Source organism: Watersipora subatra, chromosome 2 (genome assembly GCF_963576615.1).
Source record: "Watersipora subatra chromosome 2, tzWatSuba1.1, whole genome shotgun sequence".
Taxonomy (NCBI): domain Eukaryota; kingdom Metazoa; phylum Bryozoa; class Gymnolaemata; order Cheilostomatida; family Watersiporidae; genus Watersipora; species Watersipora subatra.
The window spans coordinates 27,233,497-27,253,965 of NC_088709.1; the positions used below are offsets into that span (position 1 = coordinate 27,233,497).

Genomic DNA, 20,469 nt, shown 5'->3' on the forward strand with positions numbered 1-20,469 from the left:
TAAGATTAAGGTTATCATTAAACCAACTCATCAAAACCTCCTATTTGGGCATAATTTGTCTAAAAGATTAAGGTCAATTGATAAAATATGACATGATTACTCCTGATGATTTTTTGTGGCATACAAGATCTCTAGGTTACTGGTATATACATGTATAATATATATTGTATATACAGTTTTATACAACTATGTTTTCACACGGAACATCAATATACTTTGAGGTTATCTACGATAACCAAACACAACATCATGGTGATCAGCATATCAAGTCACTCAGCCCTTCAATAAATTGTGAGTTATAGCATTATTGCATGCTATGGTAAGTGTTGTTATACTATAATGCCTTCAAGAAATAAGTTGCTCAGTCTCATCAATTTACTTCTAATTATTTATAAAAAATTTCTTTATATGGTCAAAAATGTACCAATTCTTAATTTTTTGTTAATTGCAATGAGCGCTAGCTAATACGAGAATTCACGGAGTGCTTCACAAATATTTTTTGCTCTAGCATATCTGATATGACTGAAGTTTAATTCTATGGGCAATCAAATTTTTCTCTAAAAATTGGATTGCTCACAACCAAACTAAGAAAATTGGTTTGTCAATATTTAATTGTATGTAATACGCCCTTATTTGCAATAAATTGTAAAGAAGGCAGCTTTCTTTTGTTTCTATAAAATACTAACTAAGCTTTGATTTGTTGATGTTTGACAATCACATTCCATTCTTTTAACATTTCCCTTAAAACTCCAATATTTTTACTTGGTGAAGCAGGTTTTTAGTAAAACCTAGCAGACATACATGTAAAGAAATATCTTAGTTTAAGGCAAATTTTATTCCAAAGTTTAGGTAAGTAAAACATGATAACTTAGACAGGTTCATAACACAAATGCTTTTCATTTCAAAAACTGTTTAGTATAAGACATAGATTCTGTAAAAGCAATTTAAAATTATCAGGTAGTTGTTGCAGCTGCTATAGCTAACTTGGTGGTTATACAAATATTGAGAAGCATTTAAATTGTTTTCTAATAAATGTCATGAACCACACAAATAAGCAATAAAGTGAATTCAATTAACTCTGCAGGTCTTTATTTAATGAATTCTTGACAGAAATAGAACATTCAGCTGTGTTTTTGCTTTATTGAAGAAATGGTAGCATAAGCTGAACTATACATATAACAGCAAGAAGCCTGACTTTTGCTTTTCGGAGGTGGCATAAAGTCATTTGACATAAAGTGTCTATTGCTTGTGTATAAAATCTAAAAAACTAATTGATTAGGAGGCCTAATGTTGCGGCAAAGGTACGGTTTTTTAAGCAGATACGGCACATGACAGCCCCATCTAAAAAACTAACCGTTTGCACAGGCATGCTTGCACACTCATATGCGCGCAGACACACACAAGCACAAAAACACCTGCATGCGCCTGCACTTGGTGCAAGTGCATGCAGGTGTATAACTATATTGTGTATAAATATGTCTGCTTTGCAATGAATACAATAAAAGATGAATCGGTAATAATACAATTACTACGAACTGCGAAAACAAACTAAAAATTCTGAATACGTTGAATTAATAATAACAACTCGTGCATAGAATTGGGAGTGTATAAAAAGGCAACGATTTCAGCACAGGCTATCTATCAAAACTTTGAATACGACAATATGTTCCTTTTTTATGTTGGTACTTCTTGATAGTGGTAAAAATGTAAAGATGACATTTTTTCTGACTGAGTAGAGAGAGAATGTAAAGGCTATTCTTTCCTGGGATAATACAATTGTCCGTATGAAAAGCCTTGACCACAATTTAGAAATTTAACCTCACAAAAATCTGGAAATAAAACTTCACGAAAACGCGAAAAAAGCATGGCGTTTTATAAAGTTTCAATTACTACATTATTTAGCATGTGCAATCAAAAATGAACGTATACGATATATTATAACAGGAATGAGTTGTAAGAGCCTTCGTATACTTGTGATTAGACAATTTTATTAAGTTCGGTTAGAAATCTAATTGCAATCAAAGGTAAGCACTAACCTTCGATTGCGTTCGTCATCAGTTCAAATCCAGCAGAATGCCATTTTTCAATTCCCAAAATTTTACTAGTTATGGCTGGAAATACTAAAAGATAGACAGACAACAGATGACAAGCTTTGAGAAATATATATGTATATTTATACATCAATATATATTTATATCGCATTTATTTGTGTATATATCTATGTATATATTTACATACAAATAAATTCATGTATATACAAATATATACAATATGTAGTGTATATATAAATACACTACATATTGTAAAGCTGGTTGTACAGCTGGTAAAATTGTTACCAGCTGTACAACCAGGCATTGCCTGGGTAATAAAAAATGTTTTTGGACAGAAAACCAGAGTCTATTTATCATATAACAACATTTACCATTAACTTTCAAGCTATATATCAAGAGGAAAGTGTTTTATGTAGTTGAAATTAAGTAAAAAAGACAATAACAAAAAGTCTGAAAACGTTTTCAAACTTTGTCAAACCACTTTTAAACTTCATCTCACGAGGAAAATGTTTTGCACAGGTCAAACAAGTTAAAAAAATTAAAACGACTATGAAAAGGTTAAGATGTACATGTAATAGTGAAATAATTAACAACTAATAGCTAAATATAGTCGGTTTTGCTACAATTACATTAAGATATGATTCAGCAATGTTACAATAATACGAACTGAGAAAACAAAATAAAAGATCTGAATAGTTTCAATTACATGTATTAATAACAATTTATGCATAAAAGTGTGTGTATACAAAAGTTACTGTTCCACCAGCAGCTATCCATCAAAACTCTGAATACGATGATATTGGTACGACGATATGTAAAAAGGAGATATTGTAGAGTTATTGTCTGACTGATTGGTGAGAGAATCTAGAGGCCTTCCTACTGAAAATAATACAACTGTTCGTATGAAATGTATTAAAGTAAAAACACACTAGGCGATATTTAGCATGATATCGCGCAGCAGGGGGCTAATCTGGGATAAAACTTGCTCAACAGTATTATGCAGAGCAAGAACGCTAGACAACCTCAACACAACTTTATTGCTAGCGAGATGCATTTCGATGGGTTAATTTTTCCATGAATACGATGTTATGGCTGGTAATTATTTCCTATCGATGTTCACCAACTACAGCAGCAACATTTGGCTATTTTGTCACAATTGAAACATCATCAGAATGAACACTGGATTGTTCAGAAATTTAATAAAATCACTCCCAGTCCTGTATGACACACCACACCAAAGTTACAAAAAATCCTAGTTGAAAACCAGAATTTGGAGTCAATCTTTGCGTAGATTGACCATTTTGAAAATGGTGAATATTTAATATTTCAAATATTAAAATTTCTATAAAGTACACTATAAATAAAAATTTAAAATATTACTCTTAAAAGTACAAGAACCATTTTTTCTTGTGTCTTCTTGAAGTGTACAATCCATAAAAGTGAGCTATGCCTAATAAGAAAGCGGAAGTTGTTTATTTTGTTGCTTTAACTTACCTAAATTTATTAACAACTACAAAGAAACTAATGATACAGAATTTTATTGGCAGTTTGCGAGTGTACCCTCTATATCATTTTCTGGTGAATTGCACAAGTGTGTTTAGGCACACGTCAGCAATTTGTTTACTCTCCTCATGGCGCATGCGATAAAATCGCCTAGTGTGTTTGGACCTTTAACCTTCACCGCGATTTAGCAATTGAACCTTACAAGAAGCTGGAATTGGAAGTTTGCAAAAACGCAGAAACAAGCATCGTGTTTCTATCCGTACCACATTTAAATTTGGATAGAATCAATTATTAATATTGTTTTGCTGAAAACAAGTTAGCCATACTACGGCAAGGACAAAACATAATCGCGTTTTATAGAGATAAAAGAGTTCATAAAGTTCATATGAATAAGTCATTTTGGTGCGAAATCCGAAAATGATGTACGATATATACGTATTACGATATTTTTGTGTTTCTTTCTGTGTGGTTCCAGTCCAATTCTTCACTTCTCAGTATTTTCATATAGTAGTAGCGGTGTGTATAGTAACAGGGTGAGACTTTGTGAAGCAATTCTTTGAATGTCTGCAGACCCCTTTTTCTCAACTTTTTAGACCTGTGGTGAGAGTGCAGCCAATAACCTTGTTCCGGCTATGCATCTCTTGCAAGTTTTTGTTCTTTGATGAGTTCCTCTATCTTCTTCGCTGCTTGTTATATCTTTTCAAGCTCAGGAGCTCGCTGTGCAAGACAAAAGACACATTTGTTACATATCCCAGATATACTCTTTAGGTTTTTCTGTAGAGCGAAATCATTATTTTCTTCTACATTCAATCTTCGTTCCAGTTTTCAAAATAAATTTTGTGGCGGTAAAGTTAACATCTGAATATCACCTTTCTTCATCCAGTATTCTTTTATGTATCCTTTGTATATCATCTTCAAATAACTCTGTAAGCAGCAAAGAATTTCGTCCTTCGAGATGCTCCTTTACGTCACTTGACTCCGCAATATAGGTTTCATTTTTGATAAATTGAGCTGAGTCTAGGTGAACATAATATCTGTGTAATAAGCATTTTAGATAAAATCATTATTAGCTATTATGTTCTTATTAGCTATTATGTATACATATATATATATATATATATATATATATATATATTTCATAATATATATATATATATATATATATACATAATTTCAATCGGCTGCTCTCACGACGGACCTATGCCCTGATGATGAGGAAATTGACTGGCATACGAAACCTCTTCATGGTGCTTACCACCAACAAATATCTAAGGTTGGCGATCTTCACCAGACATATATGTGGCTGAACAAAGGAAACCTAACGGCCAATACAGAGTCGCTAATCATGGCAGCCCAGGAGCAAGTGCTCCCAACAAGGCAACTCCAAACGAAAATCTATCACACTAGAGACGATCCTAGATGCAGACTGTGCAAAGATGCACCTGAGACCATCCAACACATCATCAGTGGATGCAGACAGCTAGCAGGGAACGCATACACTGAGCGGCATAATCATGTCGCAGGTATTGTGTATAGAAGTCTATGTGATGAGTATGGCCTTAATAAACCACAACACTGGTGGGAAGCTCCTGGTAAGGTCAATGAAAATGACCGCGCTAAGATCCTCTGGGACTTCTACATCCAAACTGACAAGCATGTCCTAGCAAACCAACCAGATATAGTGGTGGTAGACAAGGAGAACAAGAGGGCTACTATAATAGATATAGCAGTACCCAATGACTACAATATAGCCAGCAAAGAAAAAGAAAAGGTAGAGAAATATCTCCCTCTTGGAGAAGAAATTGAAAAATGCTGGAATGTAAGAACAACCGTAATCCCAGTAGTGATTGGGGCACTGGGCGCAATAACACCGGCGCATAAAATGTGGCTTGCCCAAATACCAACAACAATCAACTCAGGTGAGTTGCAGAAAAGTGCGCTATTGGGAACAGCTAAGATCTTGAGACGAGTGCTCAAACTCCCAGGTCTCTGGTAGGAGACCCGAGTTAGAGCAGAATTTACCACCCATACGGGGTATCCGGGGTGAGGAAACAATTTTTATATATATATATATATATATATATATATATATATATATATATATATATATACATATGTCCAATATCCATAGATATAGATGTACATGTATGTATATATATAGATATAGATATAGATATATATATATATATATATATATATATATATATATATATATATATATATATATTATATGTATATATATATATATGTATGTATTTATATATACATCCATAGATATAGATGTATATATATATACAAATATATCCATAGATATATATGTATATATACATATATATATATTTATATAAGTATTTATATATTTTTTTGGGGGACAGTGCTATTGGGAACAGCTAGGATATTGAGGCAAGTGCTCAAACTCTCAGGTCTCTGATTGAAGACCCAAGTTAGAGCAAAATTACTACCCATATTGGATAGCCAGACTGAGGAAACAATTTTCTTATATATAATAATACTATATAATAGGTTTGGTTATAGCCTGGTGAACTGGAGATTTTGAAATCAAATTGCTAAATACTAGTACTAAAAACTAATTGCTATACCTGAACAAAAAAACCACAGACGACAGATGACATACTTTTAAATTTATATATACAGATTTCAATACTTCGTAGTTCATGCAATTTATTTGTTATTCAGACAAATATGTGTTGAAGACTAGTGATGTTACTACACAAAAGCCCACTTCTCAGCCATAGCTGGCATAACTTGATAGCTTGAACTTGTATTTACCTTGCAACTTTTTGCCATTTTTTAATAAATTACTTATTATTATCCTTTACCATTGTTAGTCTTTTAGAAAATTGTGTCCTGTTGTATTAAAACAGGTTTTAATCAGCCAGCATTTACTTGCATTGGCTAGCAGTAAAATTTGAGATGCAGATTTTTCATTACTTTATGTTGTAGTGAACAGCATGAGCAAGTTACCAAAAACTGTCCTCATGTGCAGATTTCTTATCACTTATAGCCTTTTGTACCGAAAAGAACCACAATTTCCCAAATGCATTCACATGTGAGTTCATTTCTTAGCAGTAAGTAAAAAAATGATCAATACATTAAAAAAGTGGCTCACTAAATTGTTGATTTATCTTTAAATCCAAAGGTTAGTTTCTATGCTTTCAAGTATTTCAGATACAATACATTAGCAAAGACTAATTTTACTGCTCAGAAATTATAAGAGCACGGGTAAACTCCTGAGCAAGTAGATCAAGCACTTTGATGTTGTTTTATCCAATCTCAAAAAAGTAGATCAACTCAGTAAAAAATTTGCTAAACATTCTATCATTTTACTAGTCATTTTACTTATTATATTGGTCTTTGGACAAGCAGCTTAAATAAACTTCTAATACAAATAGTGTAATTTTTGCAAAAAGCCTGTTAGTATCTAACTATATGATTTTCTGTATCCATGCAAATTTAACAAGTTTTCTTTTCATTTCAGAAACTTTATTGTTTATTTGGTCAGATAGATGTGTGTCTTGCGAGCTAGTGGCTGTTTGCCTGTGGATCGCAAGTTCCTCAAACATTGGCCATCATTCTCAGTTGACATGACAAGATCAATCATTGCAACATCCTAGTGCAACTGTTCACAATGTGGCTTCTATGTTATATACACCAGTCTACACCAAGTGCTTGCTTACCAGATTGATATTCCTTCACTTGTTATTCGCTGTGCTTGACAAATATCTCACGGTCAATACATTTAAAGGAAAATGTCTCAGAGTAAACCGTGGCAAAAATTATTCCCATTATATCGTAATAAACTGCGTTAAAGTTTTATGGTAAAACGGACTATAGACAGATTATGCACAATGTATTTTTGCTATAAAAATATTTTCCAAGCCTACGCTGAACATGCTAAAGTCTTTGAACCATCGATGATTACTATAATAGTACAGATCATGGTTTGAAAAAATGCAATCAACTGCTTGCTTGTCAGCAGATATGCTCCAAAAATTTGTTTTGCTTTTAGTGTCCACGAGCATAAGTATATGGAAATGAGGCTCTCATGATCTATTCAGGTTTGACTAGAGTGCCCTTTACAGTTTGTTTATAAATATGATAGATGCTGTTTTTATTGTTTTTATTGAGGCATCGAGTGATACACAATACTTCAGAGGGAAGCTGTTGTTGGAAAGGTGTTGTCTGAATATATTTATAATGATGACTCTTGCTACTAAATTATTTCCAGCTTTCTTTAAAAATAACATGAATTATACAATAGCATTAATTTCAAAACTGTTTTAGCTACATTTAAGCAGTACAAATGTACAAGTATATAAACCTTCTTTTCACCGGCTTTTCCAAAGTTTGGCTCACTTTTAGGATACTTTTTATAGGTACTCACATTATTTTAAGCAAAAATAGCTTATTTGTGACCGTGAATTTGATATGTAAACAAGCAAATAAATAATTATAGGGAAACATGCAACATGACATACCACGTCTGCCATAAAAAATCTGTGTTGAGTAAAAGAAAAACATGCAATGATGTTTCAATGGAATGTTTGACCATCAGTTCTCAAATAGAAAAGGTGCTGTTTTGAAGCATTCATCATATGTCTTTGCTAAGAATGGTTATAGTTTTAGTTTATTTCGTGTAAATTTCAGAAAATATGTACATAAATAAATTTTACTTAAATAAAATTTAGCAGGCACTAAATAATAATTATTTTAATTAACTCCGAGTAGTGTTATAAATTTTGTGCCTCTTTGATGGTCCATTGTAAGCAAAGATTTTCGAAGCCTATAAGCAATTACAACACGGTATAAAATCTTACATTTTTCTTACATTTAGAAACTCACAATTTCTAAAACCATTGTAATTACCTACCCGATTCAAAAGAGAGAACCAATTTAGGCATAACTTTAAATCAATCATTGATATTGAACTAACAATAAGAATTTTGACAAATTTTGGTTTAACCTTGCCAACGTTAACTTGTATTTACCTGTTACAAAACTGTTTTGATAAAAGAAAACTTATTCTTACAGTAAGCTGGAATTTATAGCATCGCAAACTTTGAAATGTGATTGCATTTACTTACAGTGTAGTTATTCCTACAAACAAATAATGATCTCATAATAGTTATGATATTGACATAACTATTCAAGTTACCCTTGCTTCACTGGATAGTCAGTACTCAGGTCACTTTGTGTTTTAGAATAAAATACAGTAAGCAGTGGCTGTTAAAGATAGGTGTGGGTAGCACAACTATGCATTAATTAAATTAAACAAACTGAAAAGACAGCTACATATTTCAATAACTGGTAATAACTTTGATATTAATAGCATCGATAGAGTAAACTCTGTTGATTTTGACAAATTAAAACTGTATGCAATAAGAGATAATTCAACAAATAACAAATGGAGCAATACTAACTCTCACAAGCTTTTAAAGTTTTGACTTTATTCACTTTGCTATTCTTAGCAAAAACCAATTCTGCAGCTATGAAATCTATAAAACTTCAGTAACATTGAGGGCAAACAGCTATTACATGATTCTATTGGATGATGCTTTTGTGTATTAGTTAAAGGAAGTAAGCCAGCTCCACAGGCTTATCTGCTAGAAATAGAATATTTAGATTATTTTTTATGCTCCAAAGTAAGTAACAGGAACTTTTAATACCAAAAAGTTTGACCACAACACTTGGTCTCTGGTCTCTGCATTTAGTTATTTTTTCTCTTTGTCTCAAACTTGATTGTTTATGTGCGTACTAAATGAGTGGCTGAGAGGTTTTTGGTCTGCACACCACAGGCTGTTCAGACGTTTGAAATCGTTCTTTGATGAAGTCACCAGATCAGTTGATGCTACATCCCGATGCAGTCATTTACAATCTTCTTTCAACAATTAGTTACAATAGTTTAAAACGAGTGGTTATTCAGAGAATTGATTTTCCTGTACTTGTTATTTGCTATACATGACAAACATATCTAAGATTAATGTACTTATTCTATGAGCATCTTGAAACTAAAAGCCATGATTGTGTCAATTGAACTATGCTTGCTATAGTCATGTGGTAAACACAGGTTTGGATTTACATATTATACCAAGCCATGAACAGCTAATATATAATTCAATTTTGTTCTAAAAAATTCTGTATAGGTTTATTGTACTTCAACCTTAAACTTCAAAAAAATCAAAAGTTCATTAAATTTCAAAACAAAGCAGTAAAACAGACAGCCAGGCAACCTGACCCCTAAGTAGTTAACCGGCACATCATCTTCAACTGTCAGGGTCAAAGTACCAGAATAATCACACAAACCAGGCAGACCAGAAATCACACTGGGCAGTAAAGATGCAAAGCCAGTCTTTATTTCAACAGCCTTGGATGCGTTATTGTACAAACATTTACATTTATATTGAAACTTATAAAAGCAATATTGGCAGTACAAGTAGAGCCTAGGAACCAACATGTCTCAAGTTGCTACAAAATAATCATGTCCAGATAATTTCAACTTTCTATAGAAGTCAACTTTTCGAAATTGCTATACTCTGTTAGTTGTAATTGTCCATAGAAGTTTAGTTGATCCATGCAACCGGGTTATTCAAGCAATGAATATTGGAATGTCTAGCTGTACAAAGTCCTTACCATTTGTAACATAATTATATGGAGATTAAAAGTCTTTGTTACAGCCCTTCTAATAAATAAACTATTGTCTGGAGCGTAGAAAAAGCGTAGGAAAAAATGATTCTTATAAACAAACAATTAAACCAAAAAGTCCAAATATGTTAAAGACCATGAATATGGAACCAATATGCATAGAATAAATAAACACAAGCAAAACTGGCATTAGTAATTAGAATAAATTAGGACATTGAGTAAATAACTGAACTGTGACTAGCTGAAAGTTATAATTTAAAAATAGACAAAATAATATTAATATGGGGTATAAAATGTCTATGTAAAACTAGCATTGCATCCTCTTTTATCACATTATGCAAATCTTTCTTCTTTACATATGATTGGGAATATCTTTGTAAAAACACTGCTTCTGTCAGTTGCTGATAAAGTTTTTGTTTGAAAGGGTATTTGCAATCATTGGTAAAACCAGAAACTAATTAGTCAAAATTTTTATCTTTTGTTTTACTTTGCCAGTTTTCAGCCATCTCATGCAAGTTTTCAAAAGAAATTTACAGCGGAGCCAAGTATTGAAAACATTGAATCACTTGGTTTTTCATGAAATCGTGGCATTTTGCATGCCTTCTATGCAAGCGTGTCTGAAGTATCTATCAACAGTGCTTTTATAATTTAAATGTATTAAATGTCAAACTAAGTTTTTCGTTTTGGAAAAGATTTAAACCTTATTTGTTATCGTGCGCTTTTTGTGTGTAATTAAAAGGATAATTATAGCTGGTATCTATTAAAGTAGAGTAGCCACCGTTTTTGTGAGTTGCTGATTATTTATATGTGACCAAGGGCTGGTATTATATGGTAACTTCAAAGCAAACTTTGAACTGCCAGTTTTATGTATGTTTTGAATTATAAATAGCCATGTCTTATAGTAGGATTGATCATGATATGTGACTCACTCCAAATAGCATAATAAACTTGAAGTCTCAATATTCCAAGCAATCAATAGAATTTATGGCAACAACAGTTACATATGCATTTCATACCCTTGAATATCTTGTCATGCCTACTTTTTAACTTTTATATTCTATAACATTTTCTAAAAAAAGGAATGAAAAGTTGCTTATGTCGAGCTTTTTTATGAAATTTTGAGAAGTAACTAACCTGGATAAATAAATTTTTATGCTCGAGCGTTAATCTGAGATATATAAATTGTCATTATATTTATAACATTGAACTGATTGGGCTTGAAGATCAACGTGCTCACCACTTGGTTTAGGAATCGAGGGATCTTAGTGCCACAACACTGACTAAATTATCTTTACAACAACTCACATCAAACCTATTGTGAGGATGATAAGCCATAGGGACTAGTTGAATGCCTGGCATTTCACTAGTGATAAAAGCAGCTTATAAACAGTGGCAAGTAATGTAGTTGCGATAGGCTAAGTTGACTAACTAGCCACTACCACAATTAGCAACATGACTAAAATTTGTGGGTTCAGATTCATCATCGAGCAGGATTTTTTTTTAAACTTTATCAATGTGAATGGGCACAGGAATGACAAACAAGACAAATCAGAATGAAAAAAACTGAGATTTACAGATATGCAAAAACAAATTCTGCAGCTGTAAAATCATTCCAACTTCAGTAAAATTGAGGGCAAACAGCTCGTACATGAATTGATTAGATGATGTTTTTCGCTTGTCAGTAAAAGGAAGTAGGTCAGCTCGTTGTGCTTAGCTACCAAAAATATAATATTTTGATTGTTTTTTGTATCCCAAAGCAAATAACAAGAACTTTTAACCCCAAAAAGGTTTACCACAAAACTTGGCCTCTGTTCTTTGCACTTGGTTACTCTTTTTCTTTATTTCAAAGTTTATTATTTATGTGTGTACTAAATGAGTGACTGACAGGTTTTTGATCTACAAACCACAGGCTCCTCAAACGTTTACAATCATTATCTGATGAGATGACTAAATCAATCATTGCTACATCCTGATTTGACTGTTTACAATCTTCCTTCAACGGCACATATTGTACATCAGTTTAAAACCAGTGCTTATTCAGCCAACTGATTTTCCTGGACTTGTTATTTTCTAGTATACACAACACACATTATTTACATCTAATGTTCTTACTTCATGAGCAACTGGGAACCACAACAGCCCTCAATGTAAGAATAGGAAACGCAGAACGTTGCTATATTTTCGCTATAGTCATGCAGTAGACAAAGTTTTGGATTTATATACTATGCCAAGTCATGAACCGCCTATATATACAGTAATTCAATTTTGCTCTGAAACATTATGTATAGGTTTACCATAATTCCAATACAAACTTCAACCAAATTAAAAGCTCACTTCATCCTAAAATGTGGCGGTAAAACAGGCAGCCAAACAACTAGACACCTCTGCAGTAGTTAACTGGCACATCAGTTTCAACCGCCAGGGTCAAAGTACTAAAATAATTAGACAAACCAGGCAGACCAGAGATCACACCTGTTAGAATAGATGCATGGCCTGTTTTTATTTCAAGTACCTTAGAAGCACAAATGTGCCAAAAATATGTGTGTAAGCTTGCAAAAATAATAAAAGTGGTACAAGTTGAGCCTGAAACCAACTTGTCTCAAGCTGTTACAAATAATCATGTCCAGTTAATTACAACTGTCCATAGAAGCCAACATGTCAAAATGCAGTGAAATACTCAGCTAGTTCTCATTGTCCAAATAAGCTCAGTTGATCCAACTCGGTTGTTAAAGCAATGAATATTGGAATGTCTAGCTATACAAGGTCACAAATGTCACAAATATTTAATTACCTAATTTATCATGAAATCATGGCATTGCACAGTCTTTTTATGCAAGTATTTCTGAAATATTTATTAGCAGATAAAAACATTTTTTACAATATGTCACACAGTTGTAGTTGACAGCATCTTCATAACTGTTTATAAAATGTTTTGTGAGACATTGACTCAAGAAAAGCATCTTACCGATTGTTGGGCATGGCGCTTTCACACGTAAAATGATGAGATATAGATGACTAAACCAAAGCTTGAGTCAATTTTATAGAGTACATACGTATAAGACTGTTTTAAAATATAAGCTAAATCTTTTTGTTTTGGGAAAAACCGTAAACCTAATTGGTTTTGGCATATAATTAAAATGATAGCAGCTGGTATCCATCGAAGTAAAGCAGCCACTATTTTGCAGGGTTGCTGCCTATGTAGCTAATACAAAGGGCTGCTAAATTTTTTACTTCAACCTTGAAACTGCCAGTTTTTACGTATTTTTTGAAGTTTAAACAGTCATGTCTTATAATGTGTTTGATTATGGTCTATGACTGACTTCAAATGCGCTAAACCCTTTGAACATGACAAACCTTTTCCCCTCACTTATTTTCAATAAAATGATCTTTGATAAACTGACTTTCAAATGGAAAAACCTAAATTTTCAGTGACTCTTAAACCGGTAGCTTTTCTCCAAAATATGTCTTAAACTGCTGATAATGTTTGTACCAGTTGCAATAGCTGAGTAAGAAGAAGCCTTGCAGAAACAGTCATTTATTCATGTACCAGTATCTGTGAACAGTAGTTTTCTGTTAGCATACTGTAATTGTAGGCAGTCCTTTGTGCTAGTAGAGTTTATATTGTATTTGTGGGCGGGGCTTATCTATTTATTTATACATTATATCTTTAGGCGGTGCTTATTGGCTAGTCAATGTATATAAAAGCTAACAGCGACCTATTATATTCAGACGAAAACAATAGCTATAATGGCAACTCTTTCATTTCTAGCACTGCTCATCTTGTTCATATCAGTGACAAGTCAAAGTAACATAGGACCATACAGTGCTGAACAAGAACTTTTTGTTCACCGACAGCAGATTTACACCGTTTACCAATTTCTGCAGAATGAGTGCCCAGAGCTTGTCAGATTGAGAAGAGACGTCTATAATGAGAACATGCTGCCTTTGCACCTTGAAGTCGCTAAAATAGTTTATGGCAACCTGTTACAAGCTCTGCAAGAATGTCGCGCAAATGATTCAGCAACCCAACCTACCGCAGAACAATTGACGGGGCTGTCTGTATTAGATAGGCCACCAATACCACAAGGTAACAACTCTGGAAAAGGTTTTAGTAGATAAAAATAACCAAACATTGATTCATTTAGTTTGGTGAACAGACCAGTCTAAAACCTTGTTTTTATGAACTTGCCAGCTTCGTGGCAAATTTATTTCTTTGCATTCTTTCCTTGCATGTTATATACATACAAATCTACAGTTTTGCTATCATGAGTCTAGAAAAGGACTAAATTGATTCAATTTATAAATTGTAGTTTGCTTGTTTGTTTATTTTCATCTATAATATAACCACAAAAAATAATCTGAAGAGTGTTTCTAACAGTATAAAAAGACAAGAGAAATAAAAGATAAAATGTCACTCCAGGGAAGGTGATGATGAAATCCCTGTGCGCAATAGCAAGGCTAATCAAGGCACGGAACCTGAAAGTAGAGTCAGCAGAAGTATGTCTAGTTGGTTTAGTCGTCTGGCTGTCTGAGGTAGCGCTGCGCTTCAGTTCATTTTTTAAAGAATTAGCATTTACAATTTTACACAGTGTAACCGGTAGTAGATTCCATAGCAATGACTCTTGATAATCCAAACAACATTGACCAGCTTTTGATTTAAGCAATGGTATTTTTAGGTTTATGTGCGTTTGACGAGTAGTTAAATGTGTTATCGGCCTGTTATTGTTTGTTTCGTAAAACACATGTATGTTGTGTGCTTTTAACAGTACTTTGTATTTGTATAACTTTTTAATAGTTAAAATTCTATTTAAGTTGAATAGCGGATTAGCAGAAAAATCATAAGCTTTCTTGTTAATTATTCTGAGTAAACGGTTTTGAAAAACTTTAATTTTGTTTAAGTAGCAGTCTGGAGCATTTCCCCATGCCTCAACATAATACGAGAGTTTGGAATTGATGAAGGAATTGTACAGAATTAGCAACTTAACATTTAGTTACATTAGTAACATTTAGTAACATTAAGTAACAATAGTTACTTAACATTTCTAAGTAAAACAGATTGTAGTTAGAAGTGTACTTTATATTTAACAAAAGAATTATTTTTCAGATTGTCAGCAACTTTATGATCACGGATCCCGATCACCAGGAGTATACCTAATTGATCCATTACATGCAGATGTTGAACCATTTTCAGTGTGGTGTGATTTCTTTGATAACCATGGGTGGACAGTATTTCAGAAGAGAGTTAATGGCTCCATTGACTTCTACCGTAACTGGACAGAATACAAGTCAGGATTCGGGAACATTGCCGGAGAGCATTGGCTTGGTGAGTGGAACTGTCTCATCAATTAGAACAAACATGAAAGTGTTGTATACATTGCACCCTGCCATATGATATTGATTTGGTCTAGTGTTGGCATTGAAAGGCGCAAATATTGTATAGAAAGATATAGAAAGCTATTGTAATTATTTAATAAAACACTCTTCGGTATATTATCATAAAAGTTTTAATTACATATTTACTCATTCGAAATTAGCAACGAAATATTATTTATAAACTTTAAAAACTATGGTTAACCTATAGTTAATCTGGTAACTCAAGGTTTTTTGCAGTGCTAATCATCTTCTTAAAGTTTCATAAATTTATTTATGTAGTTACATTTTTGTATAGGCAGAATAAATTAAATAACAAATATTATAATAAGCGCTAAAATGAACACTTTTGTAAACGTTCACTTTCGCTTAATTCTTTTACTAACTGTCTTTTCACTTGTGCAATACCAAGCGTTTATGAAACACAAAGATGGCTGAACTAAGAGGGTAAGCGAGCATCGTATAACTATCATGGAGTATGAAAAGGAGTTCAGCAAGTACCTTATCGGCATGTTTGATATTCTAACACAGAGGGCGGTAGCATATGTTCATCCACATAACAACCTATATTGTCCAATTAACCCGTCAATTTATGTAGCTAAATTACTAAAGCATTTGCATGGGGAACACAAGGATCTAAGATCAAACTTTCCGCGATATGGATTATTTATTCTAAGATTTTAACATATGTGTATCTGTGCGAACTATGCACAGATACACACAGCCTTTAATATTTATATATATAGATCTATATTTTTATATTCTTACATATACCCATATAAATGTACATATATATTTGTTTGTTTATATGTTCATTTTATATATATGCACATGTATATACATATACTACTTGTGAAAAAAATCTAAGGAAATTGTGTATATGTGTACACTTATAACACTAAGTCTTTTGTAGATTGAATCAAATTTCTTGACTTGGTAATGAAATCATTTTCTACCAAAATCCTCACTAATTATTCCATTATTGTTTTTTAGGTTTGACCAAGCTTTACGCTCTCACCAGATCAAACCAAAAACTCAACATCCTACTTATGGCTTCAAACAAAGTTCTGCACTCAGGAACCTGGGCTAGTTTTTTCATACAAGATGAGAATGATAACTACCGCCTAGAGGTAGGTCTAATATTTAAAATGTTGATAATCTAACAGTTGTTAGTTGTTTTATGAAACGCTCAACTCTCAAATATTTCACTCATCTGATACTTTTTTTAGTTTTTAAAAATATTACCTATTGCATTATTTCAAGCAAATTAATTGCATGGTTTGTGATTTATGTTACTAAAGATTGTAACTGCTAAACAATTTCTACTTTTCTTGCAGGTTAATGAACTTTAATTAACGCACATGAAAGCTGTTTTTTATTGATACTATAATTCATTTGTACTGCTGCCTTATCAATTAATTCTTTATTCAAATATGTCATCTCTGGTCCACATATCATTGCCAGATATAATTAATATTTGAATGGTTGTATTAAGTGAAATTCGTTCAGCCCAGTTATTTCTCTTTTGCCCAAGCTCTTAAAATCTGTAGTCCTTTATTGTGCAAACAGGTGAAATGGCAGCTGAACAAACTACTATAGATTAAATTCTATCTAAATGGTTACTGGAGATACAAAGATTGAAGCTAACACCAACCTATAGGTCACTGATCAATCTACTTCGGCGACTTTGGCGCAATTTTGCAACCTGGTTTCTCTAGTTATTAAGCTTCAAAATGTGTTGGGTAACAACATTTGGCAAACTATGATTGATTAGCATGGAAGTTATTTCATTTACACTCTTTAGTACTACAACTACAAAAAATGAATACTATAGCAGAGGATGATATTTAACTTAAATAAAAATAAAGCAACTTTGACACATACAAAAAAGAACCACTCCGTACCAGTATTTATAACGAGCTACAGGGATTAAGTTCAATTTATAAATTGTGCTGTAAAATACAGCTTAAATATATTTTTCATCTTTGTCATTTTATAAAGTTGAAAAATATATTATTAAAATTGAATGCTTACATAATCGGTAGTTAGTGTTGAAAGTTAACAAAGCTGGAAATATTTCACGGTTGTCTGAAGTTGAAGCTTAACACCTAAAGGAATTTCTTTACAACAAACCATCACTAAAAGTATTGAAGTTTAATTGTTGTCAGACTGTTTAACTTTTCACTCACAGGTTAGTGATGATGGATATGAAGGGAGTCTAGCTGCGTCTGGCCTATCAGTTCATAATGGTATGGCTTTCTCAACAAAGGATCGGGATAATGATTTATATAGTGGAGCCTGCGCAGTTACCTACCATGGTATGTATGCAGCTACAATTCCAAATTTTGTCTATAATCTATAACGTTCACATCATGCTCTTTAATGATATTTAAATGCTACAAGAGAATAAATTTTAATCCACATGCAAATTTAAATTACACTATCTACTCCAAAAAAATGCAGTATAAAATACATTTCAAAATCTAATGGTAAACCGGAAGTTTGAAAAGCTTTTAAAGGTCTTAAGTTTCACATTATGTTATTCCTATACTATACGTTTCAGCAAGTCAAAATCAGCAAACTTTTATGTTTATTTAAATGTTTATTTTTTAGTAAAAATAATATACTTTGGTGAAATCTCTGTAAAAACTTTCTCTGCCATGATTAAGTTTTCTACAAAAATTAACTGCTGGAAGTTTGAATTCAGCATGAATTAATTTAGTCAAGCCTATTTAGCTATTAAGTTTGATTTAGTATCTTTCACTCCAGTTATGTTATAACTATTGTTTGATAGTTCTATAGGTAAGCAAATACTTAGTCTTTATAATAGATCAAAACATGTCATAGAAGCAATTTACCTGAAAGATTTGATTGAGTAACTTCCAATATTCTGTGACTATGGTTGTTGTACTAGATTTAAAGGGCTTCTCAACTGGCCAATGAGTATTTGTACAGAAAGAGATCCTAAACAAGTATTCACTGCTATCTGTTAGACCTTTTTCAAGTATTAACTCTTAAAAAGCATCTAATATTTTACTCTACAGTTTGGTTGGAAAAACAAAGTGCAGCAGTTTTCTAGATTACATATTTTTTCTATTTAAAATACCTAAATATTTTGAATTTTAAATCAAATTGTAAATTCAAATTGTTTATTAAATAAAAGTAAAAATTGAGCAATCAAGGTTTTTGAAGTTTAATTGAATAATCATTTTATTTAGGAATACTCTAGTTAAAAAACTACATAATAAACATGAATACAGCTGACGAATCTACTTAATTTCCACTGCAGCTAAAGTCAAAAGATGAAATGTATTTGCATTTGCCCCAGTACTGCAGTACTTTACCCAAAAACTTCACTGTATTTAATGGTGAGGAAATATTCAATGCTTTCTTTATTCACGTTTAGTTTATCAGCACAAAACTAGGCTGACTCATAGTCATTTAACAATGAAACAATGTTTAGAAAATTATCCATCAATACAAGTATAGAACCGATTTTTACTCCTCTGAATGCAAATATTGTGCATGCTCTAGACAGTTTTAAATAATTTGATTTGCAATAAAGTAGATGACGAAACTTAACAGTTAACATAGATTCATCGATTTAAAACTGTGTTCAGTTAATGCACAACTGATCACAGTTTTAAATCTTAGTTTTAGCACAAAATTTGTAGTAAAATTGCATCTATTTCAGGTGCATGGTGGTATAACAGCTGCCACCACTCTAATCTTAATGGAGGTTACATGTATATGCACTAACACTAATAATATATTACTAGTTTTTCATGCATTGTTTGTCATCCAATCAACTTCTGATTGTATAATAAAAAAGCATAAATAGTATTTGTAGTAAAATTGTATATATTTCAGGTGCATGGTGGTATAAGAACTGCTACAGCTCCAATCTCAATGGAGGTTATAATATGAATAACAGCAGTGGAATATCCTGGTCTCATTTCTCTAACAGTCCGGTTGAGACTGTGATGAGAATCAGCAGAGACTAAAGAGTACATATGCTGTCAAAGTAATGCCATGTCTTGGTGCATGTATATCTAATAGTTGAGAAGTTGATTTCAGTTGTTTTTATTTTTAGATCTTATAGTTTTTGCTCGATATTTGTTTCCAATAATTCATCTTAAAAATTAGCTGATGGTCTTTCAGTACCAAATGCTTCCAGATTTTTGCAAATGCGTAGGTTATTGTTTAATTTCTTTGGGAAGCCTTACACATATATTGTTGTCAACTGGTAAATTGCATAGTACTGCACGATATTGGATAAAAAATGTTTGTTGAGGCAATAAATGTATACATGTAATCAGAGAAAAATACATTATCAAGCAGCAATTGTCATAATGCTACACTATTCTTTATTTTTGGGCTAATACTTCTGCCTATAACCAGTTTAATCATTATCACTTAGATTCAGGTATCATATTATTTATTATCTTTGCAAATAAGGTTTAGATATTATTCGTGATATGAAAGACTGTCAGATTACTATTTAAAATGATAAATTATATGTACACATTCTGTTTGATTGTATTGTCCCACTCTCATCACTTCCCTTTAATTTTGCTCTCGTTGATGCTTCTCTTTTACTTTCTTTAAAATTCCATCTCTTTTCCTTCTTCTCACCATCTTTACCCTCTTTTCTACCTTTTTCGTAGTTTTTTGGTGTAATTTTTCTCTTTCATTCGTTTTACCTCTTGTTCACAATTTTCCTGACTTCCTCTTTTTCTTTATTTCTCCGTTATTTCTCCTTTCATTCTCTTTTACACTATGCTCTTTTTTCTTATATTACTATTCATCTTCGTTCTCCCCGTGCCCTCTTTTTACATTCTCTAAGCTCTCCTTGCAAAGTGTTTTTTTAGCAATTACTTTG

At 32.4% G+C, this 20,469-nt stretch overlaps 1 protein-coding gene across 2 annotated transcripts; it reads left to right on the forward strand.

Moving 5' to 3' along the window:
- The first annotated feature begins 13,963 nt into the window (after positions 1–13,963).
- Positions 13,964–19,988, forward strand: LOC137386856 (microfibril-associated glycoprotein 4-like). 2 transcript variants are annotated; one of them, XM_068073032.1, is made up of 6 exons: positions 13,964–14,304; positions 15,322–15,540; positions 16,581–16,717; positions 17,779–17,905; positions 19,282–19,326; positions 19,503–19,988. In XM_068073032.1, exons 1-6 carry the CDS (start codon positions 13,965–13,967, stop codon positions 19,589–19,591), a joined length of 957 nt encoding a protein of 318 aa, XP_067929133.1. In that variant the 5' UTR covers position 13,964; the 3' UTR covers positions 19,592–19,988. The 2 variants fall into 2 exon arrangements, with proteins under 2 accessions (XP_067929133.1, XP_067929132.1); XM_068073031.1 differs by lacking the exon at positions 19,282–19,326 and having other exon boundaries at positions 19,458–19,988.
- The last annotated feature ends 481 nt before the right edge of the window (positions 19,989–20,469 follow it).